We start from the raw sequence: 21560 nt of genomic DNA, 5'->3' as shown, positions 1-21560 counted from the left end.
ACAGTACTTAAAGCTTTCGCTGACCTGCATGTGTGAAGCTTGGGAAGAAATATTGTTGCAGATGGATTCACGATTAACCAAGTTTGTACAGGTATTGCCAAAAACGATCCTCCCCAATTATTAACGCTTTTTAATAGAGGCAGTCCTCGACTTAACGACCGCAATTGAGCCCCAACATTTTTTGTTGCTAAGTGAAACTTTGGAAACTGGACAAGTGAATTTGGCTCTGTTTTACGACCTTTCCGGCGAATTGCTGCAATTGTTTTAAAAAAAGTAACACGGTTGTTAAGTGAATCGGCTTTTTCCATGGACTTTGCTTGTCAAGAAGGTCGCAAAAGGAGAATCACGTGACACACACACACTCCGGGACGCTGCGACCATCGTAAATGTGAATTAGTTGCCAAGCGTCCGATTTTTTGATCACATGACCATGGTCGTACGTGTGAAAAACGGTCCTATGTCACTTTTTTTCAGGGCCGTTGTAACTTTCAATGGTTGTTGTGGCCCATATGCAGCCTGTGTAGCTAGTGGCTGATTCGGACAGCGAGGAGGCTGGTGTGGTGGTGTGCCAGCAGCCTGTGCAGCTGGCACTCGAGTCGGACAGTGAGGAGGCTGGAGAAGATGTGGTGCCAGAGGCCGGGATTCAGCCAGGGCCTTCAGAACCTCCAGAAGCTCCCATAAGTGAAGAGGAAGAAGAGGAGGAGCCTCTTCTCGATGCACGAGTGCGCAGAGCTGCGAAAAGGCAGGAGTGGCTCCTCAGGAGGAAGTCTCCTCGAGAGTAAGGCTTGGGGCTAATTGGCCACTCCCTTAGCCTATTTAAGGAGGAACGCCGACTGGAGCAATTTGCAGGGAACAACTTGGTTCACATACCTTCGTGTCTTGTCTTGCTTATCAGCTTCCTGCAAATTGCTTCTGGGCATTCTGCCAACCACAATAAGCTTTCAGTTATTATTCTTTGAATTCTTGGCGGCTGTTAATGCAGTTAATTAACAGCCGTTGTTGTAAAAGACTGATTTATTTATTAAACCAAGGTTTGAACGGACTTTGTGTGCGCTGCGTTCTTTGGGGTCCGTAGCTGGGGCAGAACAATGGTAGTCCTAAATTTACAACAGGTCACTTAGTGAACGTTTGAAGTTACAACGGCCCTGGGAGGGGGAAAAAAATAACTTAGCACCATTTTTCACACTTGCGACCATGGTCACTTGATCAAAATTCAGACGCGTGGCAACCGACTCAGATTTATGAACGTCGCAGTGTCTGGCTCCAAGTTGACACGTTTGTTGATAAGAATCCACACGCGTGGCGTGGGGTGTCGTGGCCAATGATTTTTGTTCCGTCCCAATCGAACGGGCGTGGGTCAAAATTACGGGTTTGTGCTTGTGCCGGTTGACAGGTAGTTCGGTGTTCGTGGATTCAAGGAGAGGCTTGAAATGCCAGGGGATAACAATCTCCGTTTTATTTTTATTTTATTTTATTTTATTAAGGAGAAGAATACAACCACGTCCGTGCAGGATGAATTTATGGAGTTACTTTTGTGGGGCAAAGCAAGGTAAAGTATTCCAATCCCGTCCACGTTTGATCCTTCTTCCCAGCAGGAAAAATGAAAATAAAACGGTGTTCTTTTTTTCTTTTTTCCTTTCTTCTCCTTCTCCAAAAAGTATTGAGCTTCAGGCACTGCTAATGAACCAGCTCACCGTCAAGGTAGGGCAGCTTATACGGTATGAAATTCTTGTGGTTTTTTTGTATCGTTCCTTTGTACATTTTCATTTAACATACGTAAGTGCTTTGTGCACAGTGAGAATATATTTGCCGAACAAAACTCCGCATTGGCGACAGGAAGGGCATCTGGCCAGTAAAACACTCCGCTAGCTCCATTCAGTTGCCCAGATTCCACCCTGCAAGGGATTATGGGATCGTTAAATGAAGATGATGATATAGAATAGAATAGAATAGAATAGAATAGAATAGAATAGAATAGAATAGAATAGAATAGAATAGAATAAGAAGTAGTAGAATAGAAGAAAAAGGGGAAGAAGAAGAAGGAATAGAATAGAAAAGAAAAGAAAAAAGAAGAGAAGAAAAGAAAAGAAAAGAAAAAGAGAAAAAAGAAAAAAGAAAAGAAAAGAAGAAAAGAAAGAAAAGAAAAAAAAAGAAAAAAAGGAAAGAAAAGGAAAGGAAAGGAAAGGAAAGGAAAGAAAAAAAAGAAAAAAGAAAAGAAAAAAAGAACAAAAGAAGAAAAGAAAAGAAAAGAAATTTTATTGGCCAAGTGTGATTGGACACATGAGGAATTTGTCTTGGTGCATACACTCTCAGTGTACATAAAAGAAAAGATATGTGCTTTCTTAACAGTGTATTGTCTGGATCAATTGCTTACATAATATAATGTTTTCCTAGCTCCTATTTTCTACTTCTATTATCCAACCATTTATAAAACAAATCCCATATTTGAAAGTATTCTGTACATCTTCCTTCTCTTTTATCTTTAATGTCAAGTCTATCCATTTCTGCGCAATCTAATATTTTTTTTAATTACATTCTTCCTCTCTCAGTGTTTCCTCCTTTTTTCCAATACTGTGCAAATACAATTCTTGCTGCAGTCAAAACAGGCAATATTAAATACAAATTCCCCTTATTATATTTTTCTGGTACTATGCCTAAAAAAAATATTTCTGTTTTATAATCTATATGTAGCTTTTAAACATTTTTTCCAACCATGTATGTATACCAATAATTCTCTGCTCTCACACATGTCCACCAGTGGTGAAATCCAAATTTTTTTACTACCGGTTCTTTGGGTGTGGCTTGGTGGGTGTGGTGTGGCTTGGTGGGTGTGGTGTGGCTTGGTGGGTGTGGTGTGGCTTGGTGGGCGTGGCAGGGGAAGGCTACTGCAAAATCTCCATTCCCGCCCCACTTCAGGGGAAGGATACTGCAAAATCCCCATTCCCTCCTCACTCCTGGGTGAAGGATATTGCAAAATCTCCATTCCCACCCCTTCCTGGGACAAGCCAGAGCTGGTATTTGCGGGTTCTCCGAACTGCTCAAAATTTCTCCAGAACCTGTCAGAACCTGCTGGATTTCACCCCTGATGTCCACCACATGTGATAGTAGGTGCCCGGAGACTGATTACATTTCCAGCATTTGGCAGGCATGCGTTTAAACATCTTTGCTTGAAATTCTTATGGTTTGTGTGGGGTTGTCCCGCTTGACCGAAGATGCACTTTCTTCCCCCACAGGGTTTAAAAAAGCTTGGCCAGTCCATGGAATCGTCTTACTCCAGCATCCAGAAGCTCGTGATAAGTCACCTGCAAAGGTAAAATTCAGCAGGTGCATGGATTGAGATACGTTGGTGATGTTTCAATATTATTATTGCTTTTTTCTCAGTTATGGCTTTAAATCGGGGTTTTGCAATCTTGGCCTCTAAGACCTGTGGGTGGGCTGGCTGGGGAATTTTGCGAGTTGTAGTCCACAGGTCTTAAAGTAGCCAGGTTTGGGGGACTCTTCTCTAAACCCCAACATCACTTAAAACGTGTTCCTGTCTATCTCACGTCCTTCTGTTAAAAAGAGGAATAAAAAGATTTCAACTTGGCAGCTGGACGAGGAGATTCCTTGATCGGGTTGAATTTTGAAGAGTAATGATTTGTTTCAGAAATTACACTCCACTCCATCAGAATAGAGGGAAAACCAAAAGGAAGGAGGGAGGGAGGGAGGGAAGGAGAGGAGAGGGGAGGAAGGGAGTGAATGGAAAGGGAAAAAAAGGAAAGGCAGAAGAGAAAGAAGAAGGAAAGGGAGGGAGGGTGGGAAAGAGGAGGAGAGGGGAGAGAAAGAAGGGGGAAGGGAAAGGGAAGGGAAGAAAAAGAAAGAAAAGAAGGAAGGAAGGGAAATAGGAGAGGAGAGGGGAGAAGAGAGGAAGAAGGGGGAAGGGAAAGGAAAAGAGAAAGAAGGAAGAATGGGAACGAGGAGACGAAGAAGCGAGGAAGAAGAGGACGGGGAAGAGAAAGAAATGAGAAAAGAAAAAGAAAGGAAAGGAAAGAAAGGAAAGGAAAGGAAAAAGGGACAAAGGAAAGGAAAGGAAGGGAAGAAATGGAAGGAAAAGGAAAGGAGAGGAAAAGGAGACGAAAGGAAAGGAAAGAGACAAAGGAAAGGAAGAAGGGATAAAGGAAAGGAAAGGAGAAAGGAAAGGGAAGGAGTAAAGGAAGGGAAGGAAAGGAAAGGAGAGGAAGAAGGGACAAAGGGAAGGGAAGGAGTAAAGGAAGGGAAGGAAAGGAAAGGAGATGAAGGGATAAAGGAAAGGAAGAAGGGACAAAGGAAAGGAAAGGAGGAAGGGAAGGGAAGGAAAGGAGAGGAAAAAGGGACAAAGAAAAGGAAATGAAATGAAAGAAGGGATAAAGGAAAGGAAGAAGGGACAAAGGAAAGGAAAGGGGGAAGGGAAGGGAAGGAGGAAGGGAAGGGAAGGAGTAAAGGAAGGGAAGGAAAGACCCCATAAACCCATTTCCAATTTGGTTTGTTTTTATCACTCTGTTAGGCGAAAGTCCAGGAGCAAAAAAAAATCCATCACTTGTTTGATTCTTGCTTTTTGTTGTTGTTGTTGTTGGTTTTTTTGCCTTTACGGCTCGCTTCCGGTACCCCTGAGAGGCAGATCTTTCTCCCAACCTTTTTAATGCCCCCCCCTTTGCTTTGATAGCGGTTCGGAGGCCCTGCTGTACCACCTGAGCGAGCTGAAAGGCATGGCTTTGTGGAAGCAGAAGTACGAATGTCTTGGCTTAGACGCCTCCGGAATCGAAGGTACGACACCGTCCCGCCGATTTCGCTGTTGAAGCCGCCTTCACCGGGCCTTCAATTCGCATTTATTCTTTTATTTGCAGAGGCGATTACTGCGGTCGGTTCCTTCATTCTGAAAGCCAACGAACTCCTCCAGTAAGTCATTGGAATTATTTTGCAAACCCTTCGTTTGGATAGAGGTCGTTTCCGACGTAAGTTGCGACAGCTTTGCTTAGCGACCGTTCAAAGCTAGAATGGCACAATGAAAAATGTGACGTGGGACAGATTTTTTCCCACACTTAGGGCTTTTGCAGCCTCCTCGTAGTCATGTGATCATAATTCAGAGAACTGGTTCATACTTATGACGGTCGTTGTGTCCCGCGATCCTTTTTTGGCGACTTAATGGGGAAGCCAGATTCCCCCAAAAACCGGGTTACTAACTGACCAGCTGCAGCGATTCACTTAACAACTGCGGCAAGAGAGGTCACAAAATGGGGCAAAACTCAGAAGAAGAAATGTCTCGCTTAGAGACAGAAAATTTGGGCTCCATTGTGGGTCGTAACTCGAGGACTACCTATAAATGACTGAACTCACAAAGAAAACTCCTTTTCCCTTGAGGAATGCCACCTTAAGAGAATCATTTCTTTTTCTCTCTCTCTGTTTTCCCCCCAGAGTTATAGACAGCAGCATGAAAAATTTCAAAGCATTTTTCCGTTGGCTTTATGTAGGTAAGAAAAACGGTCGTAATTCTAAATACTTCTTTCTTTTTCCTCCCCCTAACTTTCTCTCTTATCTGGTTGGACTTTTAAAAAGCTGGTTTCAAAGCAAGAGCTGCACAGCTTTCTTAGGCTCAGTTGATCTAAGCAAAGTTGAGCTTCACATAATGTTAACAACCGGTTCGGTTAAGCCGGTTCGGCCCAGCACCAAAAATGTGAGCGTGCACACGTGGCCTTCTGTGCATGTGCTTTGTTTACACATGCGCTTACACGCATGTGCGCGGCTTAAAAAATGCAGCTAAACCGGACGGCATAACTTCAGGGCGAGTGGGCAGGCCCATCTGCAGGTCACAACTACCGGTTCGCCTGAACTGTTACGAACCGGCTGAATCCCATCCCTGGATCTAAGTTATTGGTGGGTTGTGCCAACGAGAAGGCAGTGATGTGTCTACACGATGGCCTTTATAGCTTCTACCCCTTTAGTTCAGTTACCAATTATAATAGAATATAGAATGGGATGGGATGGGATGGAATAGAAGAAGGAGGAGGAGGAATAGAATAGAATAGAATAGAATAGAATAGAATAGAATAGAGTAGAGTAGAGTAGAGTAGAGTAGAGTAGAATAGAATAGAATAGAATAGAATAGAATAGAATAGAATAGAATAGAATAGAATAGAATAGGAGGAGGAGGAATAGAATAGAATGAAGAAGTAGAATAAAAGAAGAGGAAGAAGAAAAGGAATAGAATAGAATAAAATAGAAAAGAAAAGAAGAAGTAGTAGAATAGAATAGAAAAGAAAAGAAGAAAGAATAGAATAGAATAGAATAGAATAGAATAGAATAGAATAGAATAGAATAGAATAGAATAGAATAGAATAGAATAGAATAGAATAGAATAGAATAGAATAGAATAGAATAGAATAGAATAGAATAAGAAGGAGAAGGAGAAGGAGAAGAAGGAGGAATAGAATAGAATAGAAGAAGAAGAAGATAGAGTAGAATAAAATAGAATAGAATAGGAGGAGGAGGAATAGAATAGAATGAAGAAGTAGTAGAATAAAAGAAGAAGAGGAAGAAGAAATGGAATAGAATAGAATAAAATAGAAAAGAAAAGAAGAAGTAGTAGAATAGAATAGAAAAGAAAAGAAGAAGGAATAGAATAGAATAGAATAAAAAGGAGGAGAAGGAGGAATAGAATAGAAGAAGAAGAAGAAGATAGAGTAGAATAGAATAAATAGAATAGAATAGAATAGAATAGAATTTTTTTATTGGCCAAGTGTGATTGGACACACAAGGAATTTGTCTTTGGTGCATAGGCTCTCAGTGTACATAAAAGAAAAGATATGTTCATCAAGAATCATAAGGTAATGATAGTCATAGGGAACAAATAAGCAATCAAATCATATTAGGAAATAGTCAATATAAATCGTAAGGATACCAGCAACAAGGTTACAGTCATGCAGTCATAAGTGGGAGGAGATGGGTGATAGGAACGATGAGAAGATTAATAGTAGTGCAGACTAATGACTGAGGTTCCTCTGTGTAATGGAAAAGCAATGTTATTTGTGAACTCTTTTGATGCTCTCTGATCTGGGTTGCATCTTCGCAGACATATTGTTATCCAACATCTATGGGGATCCTCTGTCATCCACGTTGTCCCAAAGGTGCTTTTTTTTCCAAAAGGCAACTGGACTTTCTTATTCTTTTCTTTTGAAGATATTTTACTTCTCGGAGACTCACGTAACATAATACAATCCCCAGTTATTACCTTAAATTCCCTTATTCCAATCTCCAATAATTCTTTTATCAACTATTCCAAATAATACATTTCAACAATTGAGCATATTCAATAAAATCAATTAAGTATCAGTCTTACTCCAATACCTTTACATTTAGATTCATATAACATAATACAATTCCCAAGTTGCTATTCTCTAACATTGATACGCAGATAATTCTCAATTTAGAACTATTCTTTTAGGGCTGTTGAAAGTTACAAATGGCACTGGAAAAAATGACGTATCCCTGTTTTTCACACTTATGCCCATTCTATCATCTGCACAGTCATGCGATCAAAATTCGGGCACCTGTCAATCAGGCTGTGTTTATGAAAGTTGCAAAATCAAAGGAGGGAGCCAGATTCGCTGCCATGATTCGTTTAACAACAGCGGCAATAAAAGTCGTCGAAAAGGGGCAAAACTCCCTTCACAAAATGTCTCGCTGAACAACAGAAATTTGGGGGTCGGTTGTGGCCGTAGATCGAAAATTCCCTGTTTTCTGCTTTGTTTTTATTTTTATTTTTTCCAGCCATGCTTCGAATGTCCGAAGACCCTGTTCCTCCCGAATTGAACAAGGTAACCATCGTTTACGCGCACACATGAGAGGCTTCTAACATTTCTTGTCCTTCGATCTTATTATTTGTGAGTCACAAAGCATTTGTGCCGTTGCAATGTTTTCTCGTGGAGCATTTAACGCGGGCCCGCAGAATTCCTACCCATTTAATGCGTCTGGTAACATTCCTTCCCTAAGTGATGGGCAGAACTACAGAATCACAGAGTTCGAAGGGACCCTGGAGGTCTTCTAGTCCAACCCCCTGTTCAGGCAGGAAACCCAAGTCAGGGCAGGACAAGAAGCAATGGGTGGAAACTCATCAAGGAGAGAAGCAACTTAGAACTAAGGAGAAATTTCCTGACAGTGAGAACAATTAACCAGTGGAACAACTTGCCACCAGAAATTGTAAACACTGCAAGTTTTTAAGAAGATGTTGGAAAACCATTTGTCTGAAGTGGCGTAGGGTTTCCTGCTTAAGGAGGGGGTTGGACTAGAAGACCTCCAAGGTCCCTTCCAACTCTAATATTCTATTCTATTCTGACGGGGATGGTTTTGAGAGCTTTTATTTCTGGACCAGAGTGCTGAAAGACCGTAGGAGTGAATGAAATGCTACTCATTTTAATGTGGTGCAGAAGTCTTTTACAGCTCTGAGTTCTTCTGACTTTTCTAAATATCCCCCAGGCCAGCTATCCACACGACTCTCCAAACCTAATAAGGTGTATCTATTAGACTTCTTATTTTTTTGAGTCCTCGAAATCAGAATCAAGCAAGTCATTGAGAAATTATCGTTCCCGGTGGATGGGCAGCACATCGTTTTGACACTTGAGAGGCTTCCTTAACGTTCTTTTAGTCACGTCGTTATTTGTAATTCACCCGGAGTCATATCGTTTTCGTTTCAGTTTAGTTTATTGATTAGCCCATGGGCCAGTTCAAAGTGCAGAGTTCCAAACACAAATTATGACTAAAATCCGATAAAGAAAACAATTTAAAACGAAATTAGAATAAAACACAGTTGAAAACGAAATTGGAATAAAGCACAATTTGAAACGAAATTGGAATAAAACAAAGTTTGAAACAAAATCGGAGTAAAACACAATTTAAAACAAAATCGGAGTAAAGCACAATTTAAAACGAAATTGGAATAAAACAAAGTTTAAAACAAAATTGGAATAAAGCACAATTTAAAATGAAATTGGAATAAAACAAAGTTTAAAACAAAATTGGAATAAAGCACAATTTAAAACAAATTGGAATAAAACACAGTTTAAAACGAAATTGGAATAAAGCACAATTTAAAACAAAATCGGAATTTAAAATGAAATTGGAATAAAATACAATAATTTAATATAGGGATAAATAAAATTATATTTCGGTGTCACCCCTATAATCAGTGGTGGGTTTCAAAATTTTTTACTACCGGTTCTGTGGGTGTGGCTTGGTGGGCGTGGCATGGTGGGTGTGGCAGAGGAAGGATACCGTAAAATCCCCATTTCCTCCCGATCAGCTGGGACTCGGGAGGCAGAGAAGAGATGGGGGCGGGGCCAGTCAGAATTTTTACTATCGGTTCTCCGTACTATTCAAAATTTCCACTACTGGTTCTCCAGAACTGGTCAGAACCTCTGAAACCAACCTCTGCCTACAATCTACCCCAATCACTCCCACCTATGCCGATCTCAACCGAACGATTTTGCACAAGTACTGTGCTGTATTAAATGTTGTTTTCAAATTCTGGATGCTCTTAAGGTAAGTTGTTTTGCTATGGGGATCCCAATGGATCACTCGTTTAATATATAGACTGAAGTACCTGTGTCTCACCCCCTTATATAAGCAACAATCAAATAGGATGTGAGCCAGATCCTTTATCTCTGCCATTGTTCTGCCCCAGCTACGGACCCCAAAGAATGCAGCACACACAAAGTCTGTACAAACCTTAGTTTACTAAATTAAATCAGTCTTTTTCAAATAAAGGCTGTTAATTAACTTTCTTAACAGCCTACAAGAATCCAAAGAATAAATAATCGTAATCTTACTATGGTTGGCAGAAAGCCCAGAAGCAATTCGCAGGAAACTGATAAGAGAACTAAGATCAGGATGCGAAGGAGAGTGAACGAAGTTGTTCCCTGCAAATTTCCTCAGTCGTCGTCCTTCCTTAAATAGGCTAAGGGAGTGGCCAATTAGCCCCAAGCCTTACTCTCGAGGAGACCTCCTCCTGAGAAGCCACTCCTGCCTTTTCGCAGCTCTGCGCGCCCGTGCATCGAGAAGAGGCTCCTCCTCTTCCTCCTCTTCACTTATGGGAGCTTCTGGAGGTTCTGAAGGCTCTGGCTGAATCCCTGCCTCTGGCACCACATCTTCTCCAGCCTCCTCACTGTCTGACTCGAGTGCCAGCTGCATAGGCTGCTGGCGCAGCACCACACCAGCCTCCTCGCTGTCAGAATCAGCTACTAGCTGCACAGGCCGCGTACGGGCCACAACAGCCATTCCGCAAATGCAGAGATGTCCATTATAGGGTATAGAATGAAATCTCTCATATCTGAACCATTGTGTCAAGCACCCGGAGTCATATAGATAAGCTGGGCGGTGTAGAAATTTGATAAATAAATAATAATTTGGATTTGTTGCCAAGAAGCTGAATACTGAAAGGCAGACTTCCAAATCTAGGACAATATTTAGCCCACTATTCAATTTGCAAAAAAGAAACTTTGCAATTTTGTATTGGACATTCCAACTTTAGATATCAACATGTTGGGCAGCCTTCTTTGCCCCAAGTTATAATGACTGGACATTAGTAGTTAATTTGAAAGTTACAGCTTTTTTTAGAGTATCTCTCCAGTGCAACAACTCAAATTCAGTTCCTGACAGTTGCTTTTCTCACACGGGTGTTAAATTCTATTTTTTCCAAGCTGCAAACAGTTCCTTCATAAACGAAACATTAAAATATTCTTTTAAACTGCCAGGCAAACTATTCTTAGAAAATGATTCATTTTGGTCCTCTTAAAAGCCGACTTTTGTTCAATATAAAAGCAGCCGAAAGGATTTTAGGATTAGCTTAATTATGTTTTTTTCTTGTTAAGGATATTGTTGTGTTACCAACCAGCAGAGTTAAGTGCACAGAGAAACGGTACTGAGAGCAATGAATACAATACATACAAACTGGTTTAACAAAGCTTTTACTTTGTAGTGAAAAACAATTGCATAGTCTTTTAGTCGATCCAAGTCTTTAGCCATTCAAGTCAGTCTGAAGTTACAGATCTCTTCTTACCAGACAAACAGCAATTCAACGCTGGTAACAAATCACGATGGTAGAATATCTATCCACTTCTTCACACGACAGTAACAGTTTCAATCAACAGTTCCAGTCAAGCAGCAAGTCAAGCAATGATGAGAGCAGGTCCAACAATGACTATAGTTCGGCTTCCTCCTTATATACAGTTTACACTAGTAATTATCCACTTAAGATAAGTGAAGTCAGCAGTGCAATGACTCAACAGTACAATTACTCAGCATTACATTTAAAGTTATAGCACACATATATTGCCTGGACGACTTGTTAGACTTACACCATATCCTAACATTTCTTACGTTTCCTTTTCAAAATATTATTGCATTACCGCTCTGGGGTTTTGTTTGGTTTTGTTTTTCTGTCCAAGTTGTTTGAAAACATCATTCTGGCCGTTTGTTGGTTTGCAGAATTGTGACGGCTGTTGGTTTCAGCTGTGCTGCGTTTGGTGTAGATGCGTGAAGTGTAGATTTATGGTGGTAGTGATTTGTTGTGTTCTTTTTTCCTCAAAGATGACTCAGAAGGACATTACTTTTGTGGCTGATTTTCTCACGGAGCACTTCAATGAAGTAAGTTTTCTATTTTATTTCTATTTTATTTTATATTTTATATTTGCTTTATTTTAGAAAAGAATTAGAATATAGAATATAGAACCCTGATGGCGAACCTATAGTACGCCTTAGGCGGCACACAGAGCCATGTCGCCTGGCATGCCAGCTCAGCTCCGGCGCCGACCAGCTGATTTTCGGGCCTTCTGGGACCACCAGAAGTAGGGAAACAGGCCGTTTCCTGCAGGCCCGTTTTTCTCTCACCTGGCTCCAGATCCTCTCTATGCATCTGGGGAGAGCGAAAACAGCCTTCCCCATCCCCTCGGAAGCCCTCTCTTAGGAGTCTCTGGAGGCTGGGGAAAGCAAAAAACGTCACTTCCTGTACAACCGGAAGTTGGGAAACAGGCCATTTCGGGCCTCCGGAGGGCCTCCGAGGGGGTGGGGAAGGCTGTTTTCACCCACCCCAGATGCATAGAGAGGATCTGGAGCCAGGTGAGAAAGAAAAACGGGCCTACCGGGCCATTGCGTGCCAGGAGCGGGGGGGGGGGGAAAGAGGTGGGTCGGGCGCACATGCGCGGGGGTGGGGCGCATAGAATTATTGGTGTGGGCACCCGCGTATGCAAACCTCCCCCGCCCACCCCTTCCTGGCACGCAATGGCAAAAAGGTTAGCCATCACTGATATAGAATATAGAATAGAATGCAGAACACAACAGAATAGAATAGAGCTGGATAGGACCTTGGAGGTCTTCTAGTCCAACCCCCTGCTCAAACAGGAGACCCTATACCAGTGATGGCTAACCTTTTTGCCGTCGTGTGCCAAAAGCGGGGGGAGCATGGGGGCGTCATACATGTGCGTGCCCACACCCATAATTCAGTGCGTACCGCCTCCCTGCGCATGCGCATATGACCCTCCCTCCACGCTCCCCACGCTTTTGGCACACGGTGGGCCAGGTAGGCCTGTTTTTCATCCTCCCCAGGCTCCAGAGGCTTTCTTGGAGCCTGGGGAGGGCGAAAACAGCCTTCCCCACGCCTCTGGAGGCCTTCCGGAGGCCGGAAACAGCCCGTTTCCCGACTTCTGGTGGGACCGGAAGGCCCGGAAATCACCTGGCCAGCGCACGCATGTGCACTGGAGCTGAGCTAGGGCAACATTCGCATGCCCACAGATATGGCTCCGCGTGCCACAGGTGGCACGCGTGCCATAGGTTCACCATCGCAGCCCTATACCATTTCAGACAAGTGGCTGTTTAGTCTCTTCTTAAAAATCTTCAGTGATGGAGCGCCCACAATTTCTGAAGGCAAGCTATTTTATTTATTTGTTTTATTTTATTTTTTTGCAGGTATTTTCATGGCATGGAAGGTTTTTTTATCCCTTTCAAAAGAGCACATTCAGGTCATCTCGACGTAGCTTAACATTTATTTATGCCACTTCCCTTAAAGCTATTCCCCCCCACCCCCCCACCCCGATTATACTGTACCGCAGAGTGCCCTAAAACCCTTAGCAAATTTCAAGACGTATGGACTTAAAACTCCCACAATTCCTCAGGCAACATGGCTGGCTAGGGAATTCTGGGAGTCGAAGTCCACACATCTACAACGTTTCCAAGACAGGGGGTGCATAGGATTATTAAAACCTAATACAATGGCATAATATCCTGATATCCTGATATCTTGGGCTAAATTGATTTAATTCGATTTTACTTCTGTTCTTAATTTTTGTATTTTACGTGTTTTATTCTGTGCCTGTTCACCGCCCTGAGTCCTTCGGGAGTAGGGCGGTATACAAATTAAATAAAATGAAAAAAAAATGAAAATATCATCGTTGATTGATTAAACGAACGTTGGGGACTAATCCGAATTCCCGGCCAAGGGTTTACTACTGATAGAGAATTCTCAGGACTTAAAACAATTTCTTCCCCGTTCTCCTGCCCTCTTCACTCTTTCCTTTCTAGGCACCTGAACTCTACAATCGAAAAGGGAAATACTTCAACGTGGAGAGAGTTGGGCAGGTAAGGTGTCAGTCATTGTATTGAGTGACGGCTTGAGTCCCGGAGTTCTTGAGAAAGGAAGAGTTGGCCAGCTTTGACTTTCCACAAGGAAGTCTGCAGTCCATGAAGCGATCTACAATTTTGGAGTCATGTTACGCACACTTTTTCCCCATGTAGAGAAAAACCCTTGGGCACGGGGGGGTTTGCGTGGGATTTGCACCAGAGGTGGGCTTCAAATTCTGCCACTACCGGTTCGCCCAGCACCACGGATGTGAGCGCACACCATCCGCCAATGCGTGCGACATCAAACAACACAGGAATTAGCTCGTGCGTGCCATCCACACGTGTGTTGCATCAAAACCACAGCGATATACAACGGGATTGCGCCCAGGCGGGCACCCACAGGTCACTATTACCGGTTCCCCCGAACCGGTCTGAACCGGCTGAATAACACCTCTGATTTGCACAATGGATCCCTGCCATATCTATGAATAAAACAGGATGATGATCTCTTCTTGCAAGATGTAGGGTGATAGCCTCAAATCTCACGAGGTAGAACAGTCTGGAGATTTGAGATACAGGTAGTCCTCCACTTACGACAGTTCACTTAGTGATCGGGCAAAGTTGCCACCGCTCTGGGGTAAAAAAATGGCTTAGGACCGTTTTTCACACTTACGGACGCTTTTCACGCTTACAACCATCGTTTTTCACACTTACGGCTGAGTATCCCCATGGTCATGTGATCAAAATTCAGACGCTCAGCAACGGACTCACATTTATGACGGTTGCAATGTCCAGTATGTGTAGGGGGTGTCACATGATCCTCTTTTGCGACCCAACAAGAGAGGGCAGTGGATTTGCTAAACCACCGTGTCACTAACTTAGCAACTGCAGTGATTTACTTAACAACTGTGGCAAGCAAGGTCATAAAATGGGGCAAAGCTCGCTTAACAAACGTCTCGCTCAGCAACGTAAAATTGGAGCTCCATTGTGGTCGTAACTCGAGGACCAGCTATATATTTTCTAAACGTGAGGAAAGTTCGCCGCCTCCCTACGGTCACGTGATCAAAATTCAGAGGCTCGGAAACTGACTTGTAGTTACGACAGTCGCAGTATCCTGGGATCACGTGATCCGTTTTGCGACCTTCCGATCAGCAAAGTCCAGGGGGAAACCAGATTCCCTTAAACACCTTAAGGTTTCTCACTTAAGCGCGGCCATGATTAATGACGGCGGCAAGAAGCATCATACAATGCGGGCAAACCTCCCTGAACAAATGTCTCGCTGAACGAAACAGAAATTTTTTAGGCTCGACGGTGGTCGTACGTCGAGTGGTGAGGTGGCCTAGAGGTGGCGCTCTCGCCTCACAATCAGGAGGCTGTGAGCTCGATCCTAGGTAGAAGCACGATGGGCACAATGAGAATATATCTGCTGAACAAAACTCCGCATTGGTGACAGGAAGGGCATCCGGCCAGTAAACATTCAGCTCCGTTCAGTTGCTCAGACTCCATCCCCACTCCCCGCAAGGGATTATGGGGTCACTAAAAGAGGACGATGAATGGCGCTCGTACGTCGAGGTCTACGCGGAGTAGATTTAAATGGATGCGTCCAGGAGGGAAACGGAGTTTTGTGAACACGACACCGCCGCTCGTAGTGGCTTTCTCCCGCGGCAAGGCCGAAGGGACCAGGGCATGCACATTTCGGGGCATAAAATGTGTCCCTTAATGAACAACTCTTCAGTCACAAGGCACAATCGTAGCTGCGAGCGAGTTTCACGGAGCAAAGGTTTACAGCCGTTTCTGATAAATTGTCCCACTCTGCAAAGATAACAGACCGGTTGGAGGAAAGCTGCGATAAACAGATTGAAGACTGAGCCATAAACTACTTTTTGCAAAGGCTTTTACAGCAAAAAAAAAACGACTGGACCTCTTGAAAGGTTTTTCTGTTTCCCAGTTGAAAAGACGAGAGGGAGGGAAAAAAAAATCAGACCTGATATTTTATTATTTTTGCAAATCGAGAGAAAAACTTACAAGTCCAGGCATTTCTCCCCTCCCCCCCGCGATACTTATTAAAACCATTTTCTTTTTTTCAGTATTTAAAAGACGAAGACGACGATCTTGTCTCTCCGCCTAACACACATGGAAACCAGTGGTTTAATTTCCTTCAAAATAGTAACGGTCTTAAAGGTACGGTACGGTTTTCATTTGGAGATAATCGAAGGGAGTAAAACTTGGGCCTTCGTAAACTATTAATTCACCGCCTTGCGTTTTGGAAGGAGGGTAAATAGATCCGGATAGTCTCTCTCACATTCCCCCCATCCGAAACACACACCCACACTTTTCAAGCGCTATCGTGCTCCTCCGCAGCCTCCCCAAGGTCAGCGTTTTGCAATTTTTTGCATTTACTCTTCCAAAAGTTTCATTTCCTGCTGCTTTCTGAATGTCTTCTAAAACTCACCGCTGCCATCCATCCGGTGTTCATGATTAAACCGATCGTAGGATTCATAGAATTCATTCCTGGAATGTCTTATAATATCAGATACTATACTTAACGGATGAAAAGAGTTTGAAGGGACCTTGGAGGTCATCTAGTCCGACCCCCCACCACCCAAGCAGGAGACCCTGCACCATTTCTGACAAATGGCTGTCCAGTCTCTTCTTGAAAGCCTCCAGGGATGAAGCTCCCACAACTTCTGAAGGCAACTTCTGTTCCACGGGTTGATTGTTCCCACTGTCAGAAAATTTCTCCTTATTTCCAGGTCGAATCTCTCCTTGATCAGTTTCCGTCCATTATTCCTTGTCTGGCCTTCAGGTGCTTTGGAAAATAGCTTGACCCCTTCCTCTCTGTGGCAGCCCCTCAAATATTGGAAGATGCTCTCGTGTCTCCCCTGGTCCTTCTCTTCACTAGACCAGCCATGCCCAGTTCCTGCAACCGTTCTTCGTAGGTTTTAGCCTCCAGTCCCCTCATCATCCTGGTTGCTCTTCTCTGCACTCTTCCTAGAGCAGTGATGGCTAAATTTTTTTGCCATCGATTGCCAAAAGTGGGGGTCGCGCGCGGGGGGGGTGTCACACGCGAGTGCCCACACCCATAATTCAATGCGCCCTGCCCCCTGCGTATGCACGCGCCCCCCCCCCCGCGCTCTCCCCGCTTTTGGCACATTATGGCACAATGGGCTTGGTAGGCCCGTTTTTTGCCCTCCCTAGGCTCCAGAGGCTTTCTAGGAGCTTGGGGAGGACGAAAACTGCCTTCCCCACACACACTCTGCAGGTCCTCCGGAGGCCGGAAATGGCCCGTTTCCCGACTTCCAGTGGGCCTGGGAAAGCCCGAAAACCAGCTGGCCGGCACGCACATGCGCGTTGGAGCTGAGCTAGGCCATCGCTCATGTGCCCACAGATATGGTGCCATAGGTTCACCATCACGGTTCTAGAGTCTCAACATCTTTTTCATAGCGTGGTGACCCAAAACTGGATGAAATATTCTAGGTGTGGCTTTACTCGGGCTTTATATATAAGACATTCCAGAGTTTCAACCAGAAATGAATTCTGTGAATCCTTCGATAGGTTTACCGAGCAACGGATGCTCAGTGCTCAAAACAGCAGTGAGTTTGGTTATCGGTGGTTGTGATTTATTTGGAAAGCAAAAAAATAAATAAAAAAAATTACCGTTTTCTTCTGAAATGCCTTTACAACAAGTAAATAAAAATTAACATTCAATCCCTGGTATGAGAAAAGTTACTTCTGTTCATTGGAGGAATGGAGCAATTCCACCTTTTCATCAGCAAAACCCCAGCTTGTTAGACGCACTTTTAATCTATTTTAATCTATTTTAATCTATTTTAATAAATAGATTAAATTCCAGAAGTACATCTGAGTTACTGTACATTTTGGTAATTGACCTCATTATGCAACTGAGATTAATTCTGAAAGTGAAATCGCTCTCTCGCTGTACAGTGAGACCTGAAGAAAGTTCAGAGTTCCAGAGTAGGAAAAATAATGGAATAGAATAGAATAATGACTTTATTGTCACTTTGAATGTACGCTAATCGGCATACGTTAAAATGAAATTCAGTTGCATAACTAGTAAATACAATCTAGTATTTACCAGACATACAAATGCAATCTAGTAAATAACGGACATACTACATAGAGATAGAACAAAACTCCGCATTGGCGACAGGAAAGGCATCTGGCCATTAAAACACTCTGCTAGCTCCATTCAGTTGCCCAGACTCCACCCCCCGCAAGGGATTATGCGGTCGTTAAAAGAGGATGATCCTGCGTAGAGATAGAACTAAATATGGCTAATTATTGGACGGAGGAATTGAATACAGAATAACGAGTTGGAAGGCACCTTGGAGGTCTTGTAGTCCAACCTGCTTCTCAAGTTAGAGACCCTATACCATTCTGGACAAATGAGTGTCCAATCTCTTTTTGAAATCCTCCAGTGATGGAGCACCCACAGCTTCTGAAGGCAAGTCCTTCCACTGATTAGTTGTTCTATCTGTCAGGAAATTACTCCTTAGCTCAAAGTTGGATCTCTCCTTGATTAGCTTCCACTCGTGGCTTCTTGTTTTGCCCTCGGATGCTTTGGAGAACAAGTTGACCTCCCTTTTTCTGCGAAAGCTCCTTAGATATTGGAAGACTGCTATCAGGTTCCCCCCTTGTCCTTCTTTCCATTAAACTAGACGAGGAGTCGGCAACTCTGGAGCCACATGTGGCTCTTTCATCCCTCTGTTGCGGCTCCCTGTCGTCGATCAGCTCCACAATTGATAAAGCTTTCGGTTACGACAAGTAAAAAAAAAATAAAAATTGGACACTGCGCTAGGAGGAGACTCTATGGTGGTGGGGGTTAGGGTTAGGGTTGGGGGGGGGAATAGGACTTCCGGTCATCAGAGGAAAAAGGACACCACGCTAGGAGGAGACTATGATGGGGGAACCGGACTTCCGGTCGGCTCCAGAATTGAAACGGGGGCTTTCAGTTAGGACCTTTGTGGCTCTTTGAGTGTTTAAGGTTGCCGATCCATGAACTAGACATACCCAGTTCCAGCAACCGTTCCTCCTATGTTTTGGCCTCCAATCCCCTAATGCTCTTCGTTGCTCTTCTCTGCGCTCTTTCTAGAATCTCAACCATTAGGCTAAGATATGAGTGGAACTGTTAAGAGGGAGAAGGGGAGAGAAAGAGAGCCAGAGAGAGAGGAGAGAAAGAGGGGGAAAGAGAGCCAGAGAGAGAGGAGAGAAAGAGGGGGAGAGAGAGCCAGAGAGAGAGAGAGAGAGAGAGGAGAGAGAGAGGAGAGAAAGAGGGGGAAAGAGAGCCAGAGAGAGAGAGGAGAGAAAGAGGGGGAGAGAGAGACACAGAGAGAGGAGAGACAGAGACACATAGTGAGAGAAAGAGGGAGAAGGGGAGAGAGGGAGAAAGAGAGAGCCAGGGAGAGAGAAGAGAAAGGGAGAGAGAGAGAGAAAGAGGGGGAGAGAGAGCCAGAGAGAGAGAGAGAGAGAGAGAAAGGGGGGGGGAGAGAGAGAGGAGAGACAGAGACACATAGTGAGAGAAAGAAAGAGAAGGGGAGAGAGGGAGATGGAGGGAGAGAGAGAGAGCCAGGGAGAGAGGAGAGACAGAGAGAGAAAGAGGGGGAGAGAGAGCCATAGAGAGAGAGAGAGGAGAGACAGAGACACATAGAGAAAGAGGGAGAAGGGGAGAGAGGGAGATGGAGGGAGAGAGAGAGAGAGCCAGGGAGAGAGGAGGGAAAGGGAGAGACAGAGAGAGAAAGAGGGAGAAAGAGAGCCACGGAGACAGGGAGAGGGAAAGGAGAGAGTTTGTCTAGCGTGCTTAAGAAGTGCCTTTTAAGGTTTTTCAGAAGAACTGGCCCATAGCAAACAATGGTTTTGCTTAACGACTGTGGTATTCGCTTTGTGACCACCGCAGAAAGGTAGTCGAAACAGATCAGGTCGTTTTATGACTGTCGAGACTTAAGTACCGTCCACTAGGGTCATAAGTCAAGGACCATCAGCATTGTTACAAAGCTGATTTTTGCTTATGTTGACACATCAGTCGTCTTCCATAAAGTGTCCAGTAATAGAAAACGTGTTTTATTAAAAATGCAGCCTTTTCTTGCCGGTCTTGTTAATTTGACTTTTTTTTTTTTAATGTCGCTTAGAAAGCCCGTTGCTGTTTCCATACTACCCTCAAAAATCACTGCATTTTGTAAAGAGGAGAATGGAAAGGATCATTGATCAGTGTCTCCAAAAACCAGCTGTGAGTATCCAGAAGTACATCAGATTTGGGTATGGCAAGCCATCGCATGGATCTCGGCTGTGTTTAAATATAGATCATTTTATTATGGTCTCTCTCTCTCTTTCTCATCTCTCATCTCTGTCTATTTATCTATCTCCCTCTCTGTATCTGTCTGTCTGTCTGTCTCTCTCTCTAATCTATCATCTGTCTGTCCATCTGTCTGTTTATCTATCTATCTGTCTCTCTGTCTCTGTCTCTCTCTCTCTATTATCTATCTGTATCTGTCTATCTGTCCATCCATCCATATCTATCTATCTATCTATCTATCTATCTATCTATCTATCTATCTATCTATCTATCTATCTATCTCCTATCTACCTCTCTCTCATCTCTGTCTTATTTATCTACTTCTCTGTGTCTGTCTGCCTTCTGCCTGTCTCTATTTATCATCTCTCTATCATCCATCCATCTGTCTGTCTGTTTATCTATCTATCCATCTCTCTCATCTCTGTCTATCTACTTCTCTGGGTCTGTCTGCCTGTCTGCCTCTATTTATCTATCTATCATCTCTCTATCATCCGTCTGCCTGCCTGCCTGCCTGCCTGCCTGTCTGCCTATCTATCTATCTATCTATCTATCTATCTATCTATCTATCTATCTATCTATCCTATCCTAACCTAACCTAACCTAACCTAACCTAACCTAACCTTATCTATCTATCTATCTATTTATCTATCTATCTATCTATCTATCTATCTATCTATCTATCTATCCTAACCTAACCTAACCTAACCTAACCTAACCTAACCTAACCTAACCTAACCTAACCTTATCTATCTATCTATCTATCTATCTATCTATCTATCTATCTATCTATCTATCTATCTATCATCTTATTACCCTATTATCCTGTCTGTCCGTCCATCTATTATCCTATTTTTCTGTCTGTCCATCCATCCATCTATCTATCATCTACCACCTACCTACTTACCTACCTACCTACCATCTATCTGGATGCTTTACTTAAACTCATGGTTTTTATTAGTGTTGAATATCAGTGTTTGCCTGACCTCCGTAGATGCCATACACTAAAGAGCAGCAGAATTGGGCTTAAAACTGTGGGTCACCTGCAATCTATTGGGTTACTTTTAAGCACAGGCCTAGACATATATCTCTAAGAAATATCCTGATTTGGATCATTTATCCCCAAAGAGAGCTCATATTCCTATTGCGGTGCCAGAGTTACTGTTGGTGCTGCTGCAGATAATTCTTTGTATTACATACTTGTAGATTTTTTTAAAAAAATTGTTCTCTTCTCTAGGATGTGATTGGGAAAACTGTCCACCAGGCGTTTTGTATGCCTTTATATAGGGCTTCCAAAAGGTAGGGGATTTTATTTTATTTTATATTGTTTAATTCTCTTAACTGCAGTTTACAGATAGTTCTTGACTTCCAACCATTAACCACTAACCATTTGTTTAGTGACTGTTGGAAGTTGCAACAGCATGGAAAAAAGTCACTTATGACCAAGTTTCACACTGAGCCAATTCCTAAGCCAACAAGGGTGGCCCTTTGATGACTTCTGGACTTCAACTCCCAGAATTCCTTGTTTTGTTCTGACTATATAAAAACCCATACAATATTTACTTTAGTACATAAAAGTAAAGGTTCCCCTTGCACATACGTGCTAGTCGTTCCCGACTCTAGGGGGCAGTGC

At 43.2% G+C, this 21560-nt stretch overlaps 1 protein-coding gene across 1 annotated transcript in view; it reads left to right on the top strand.

Moving 5' to 3' along the window:
- ANAPC4 (anaphase promoting complex subunit 4) overlaps positions 1-21560 on the top strand; it is a 45875-nt gene that overhangs the window by 14970 nt on the left and 9345 nt on the right. Inside the window, exons 12-24 of the mRNA XM_087875544.1 lie at positions 5-91; positions 1485-1549; positions 1659-1701; positions 3234-3310; positions 4682-4782; positions 4863-4914; positions 5431-5486; positions 7783-7829; positions 11596-11652; positions 13582-13638; positions 15708-15801; positions 19767-19864; positions 21165-21226. Of these exons, the coding sequence (XP_087731670.1) occupies positions 5-91; positions 1485-1549; positions 1659-1701; positions 3234-3310; positions 4682-4782; positions 4863-4914; positions 5431-5486; positions 7783-7829; positions 11596-11652; positions 13582-13638; positions 15708-15801; positions 19767-19864; positions 21165-21226 (896 nt within the window). The remainder of the gene's footprint in view (positions 1-4; positions 92-1484; positions 1550-1658; positions 1702-3233; positions 3311-4681; positions 4783-4862; positions 4915-5430; positions 5487-7782; positions 7830-11595; positions 11653-13581; positions 13639-15707; positions 15802-19766; positions 19865-21164; positions 21227-21560) is intronic.

The sequence above is a fragment of the Pantherophis guttatus genome, chromosome 8 (assembly GCF_059756535.1).
Source record: "Pantherophis guttatus breed Tessera chromosome 8, ASM5975653v1, whole genome shotgun sequence".
Lineage (NCBI taxonomy): Eukaryota > Metazoa > Chordata > Lepidosauria > Squamata > Colubridae > Pantherophis > Pantherophis guttatus.
This window is presented reverse-complemented; position numbering and strand designations above follow the sequence as displayed.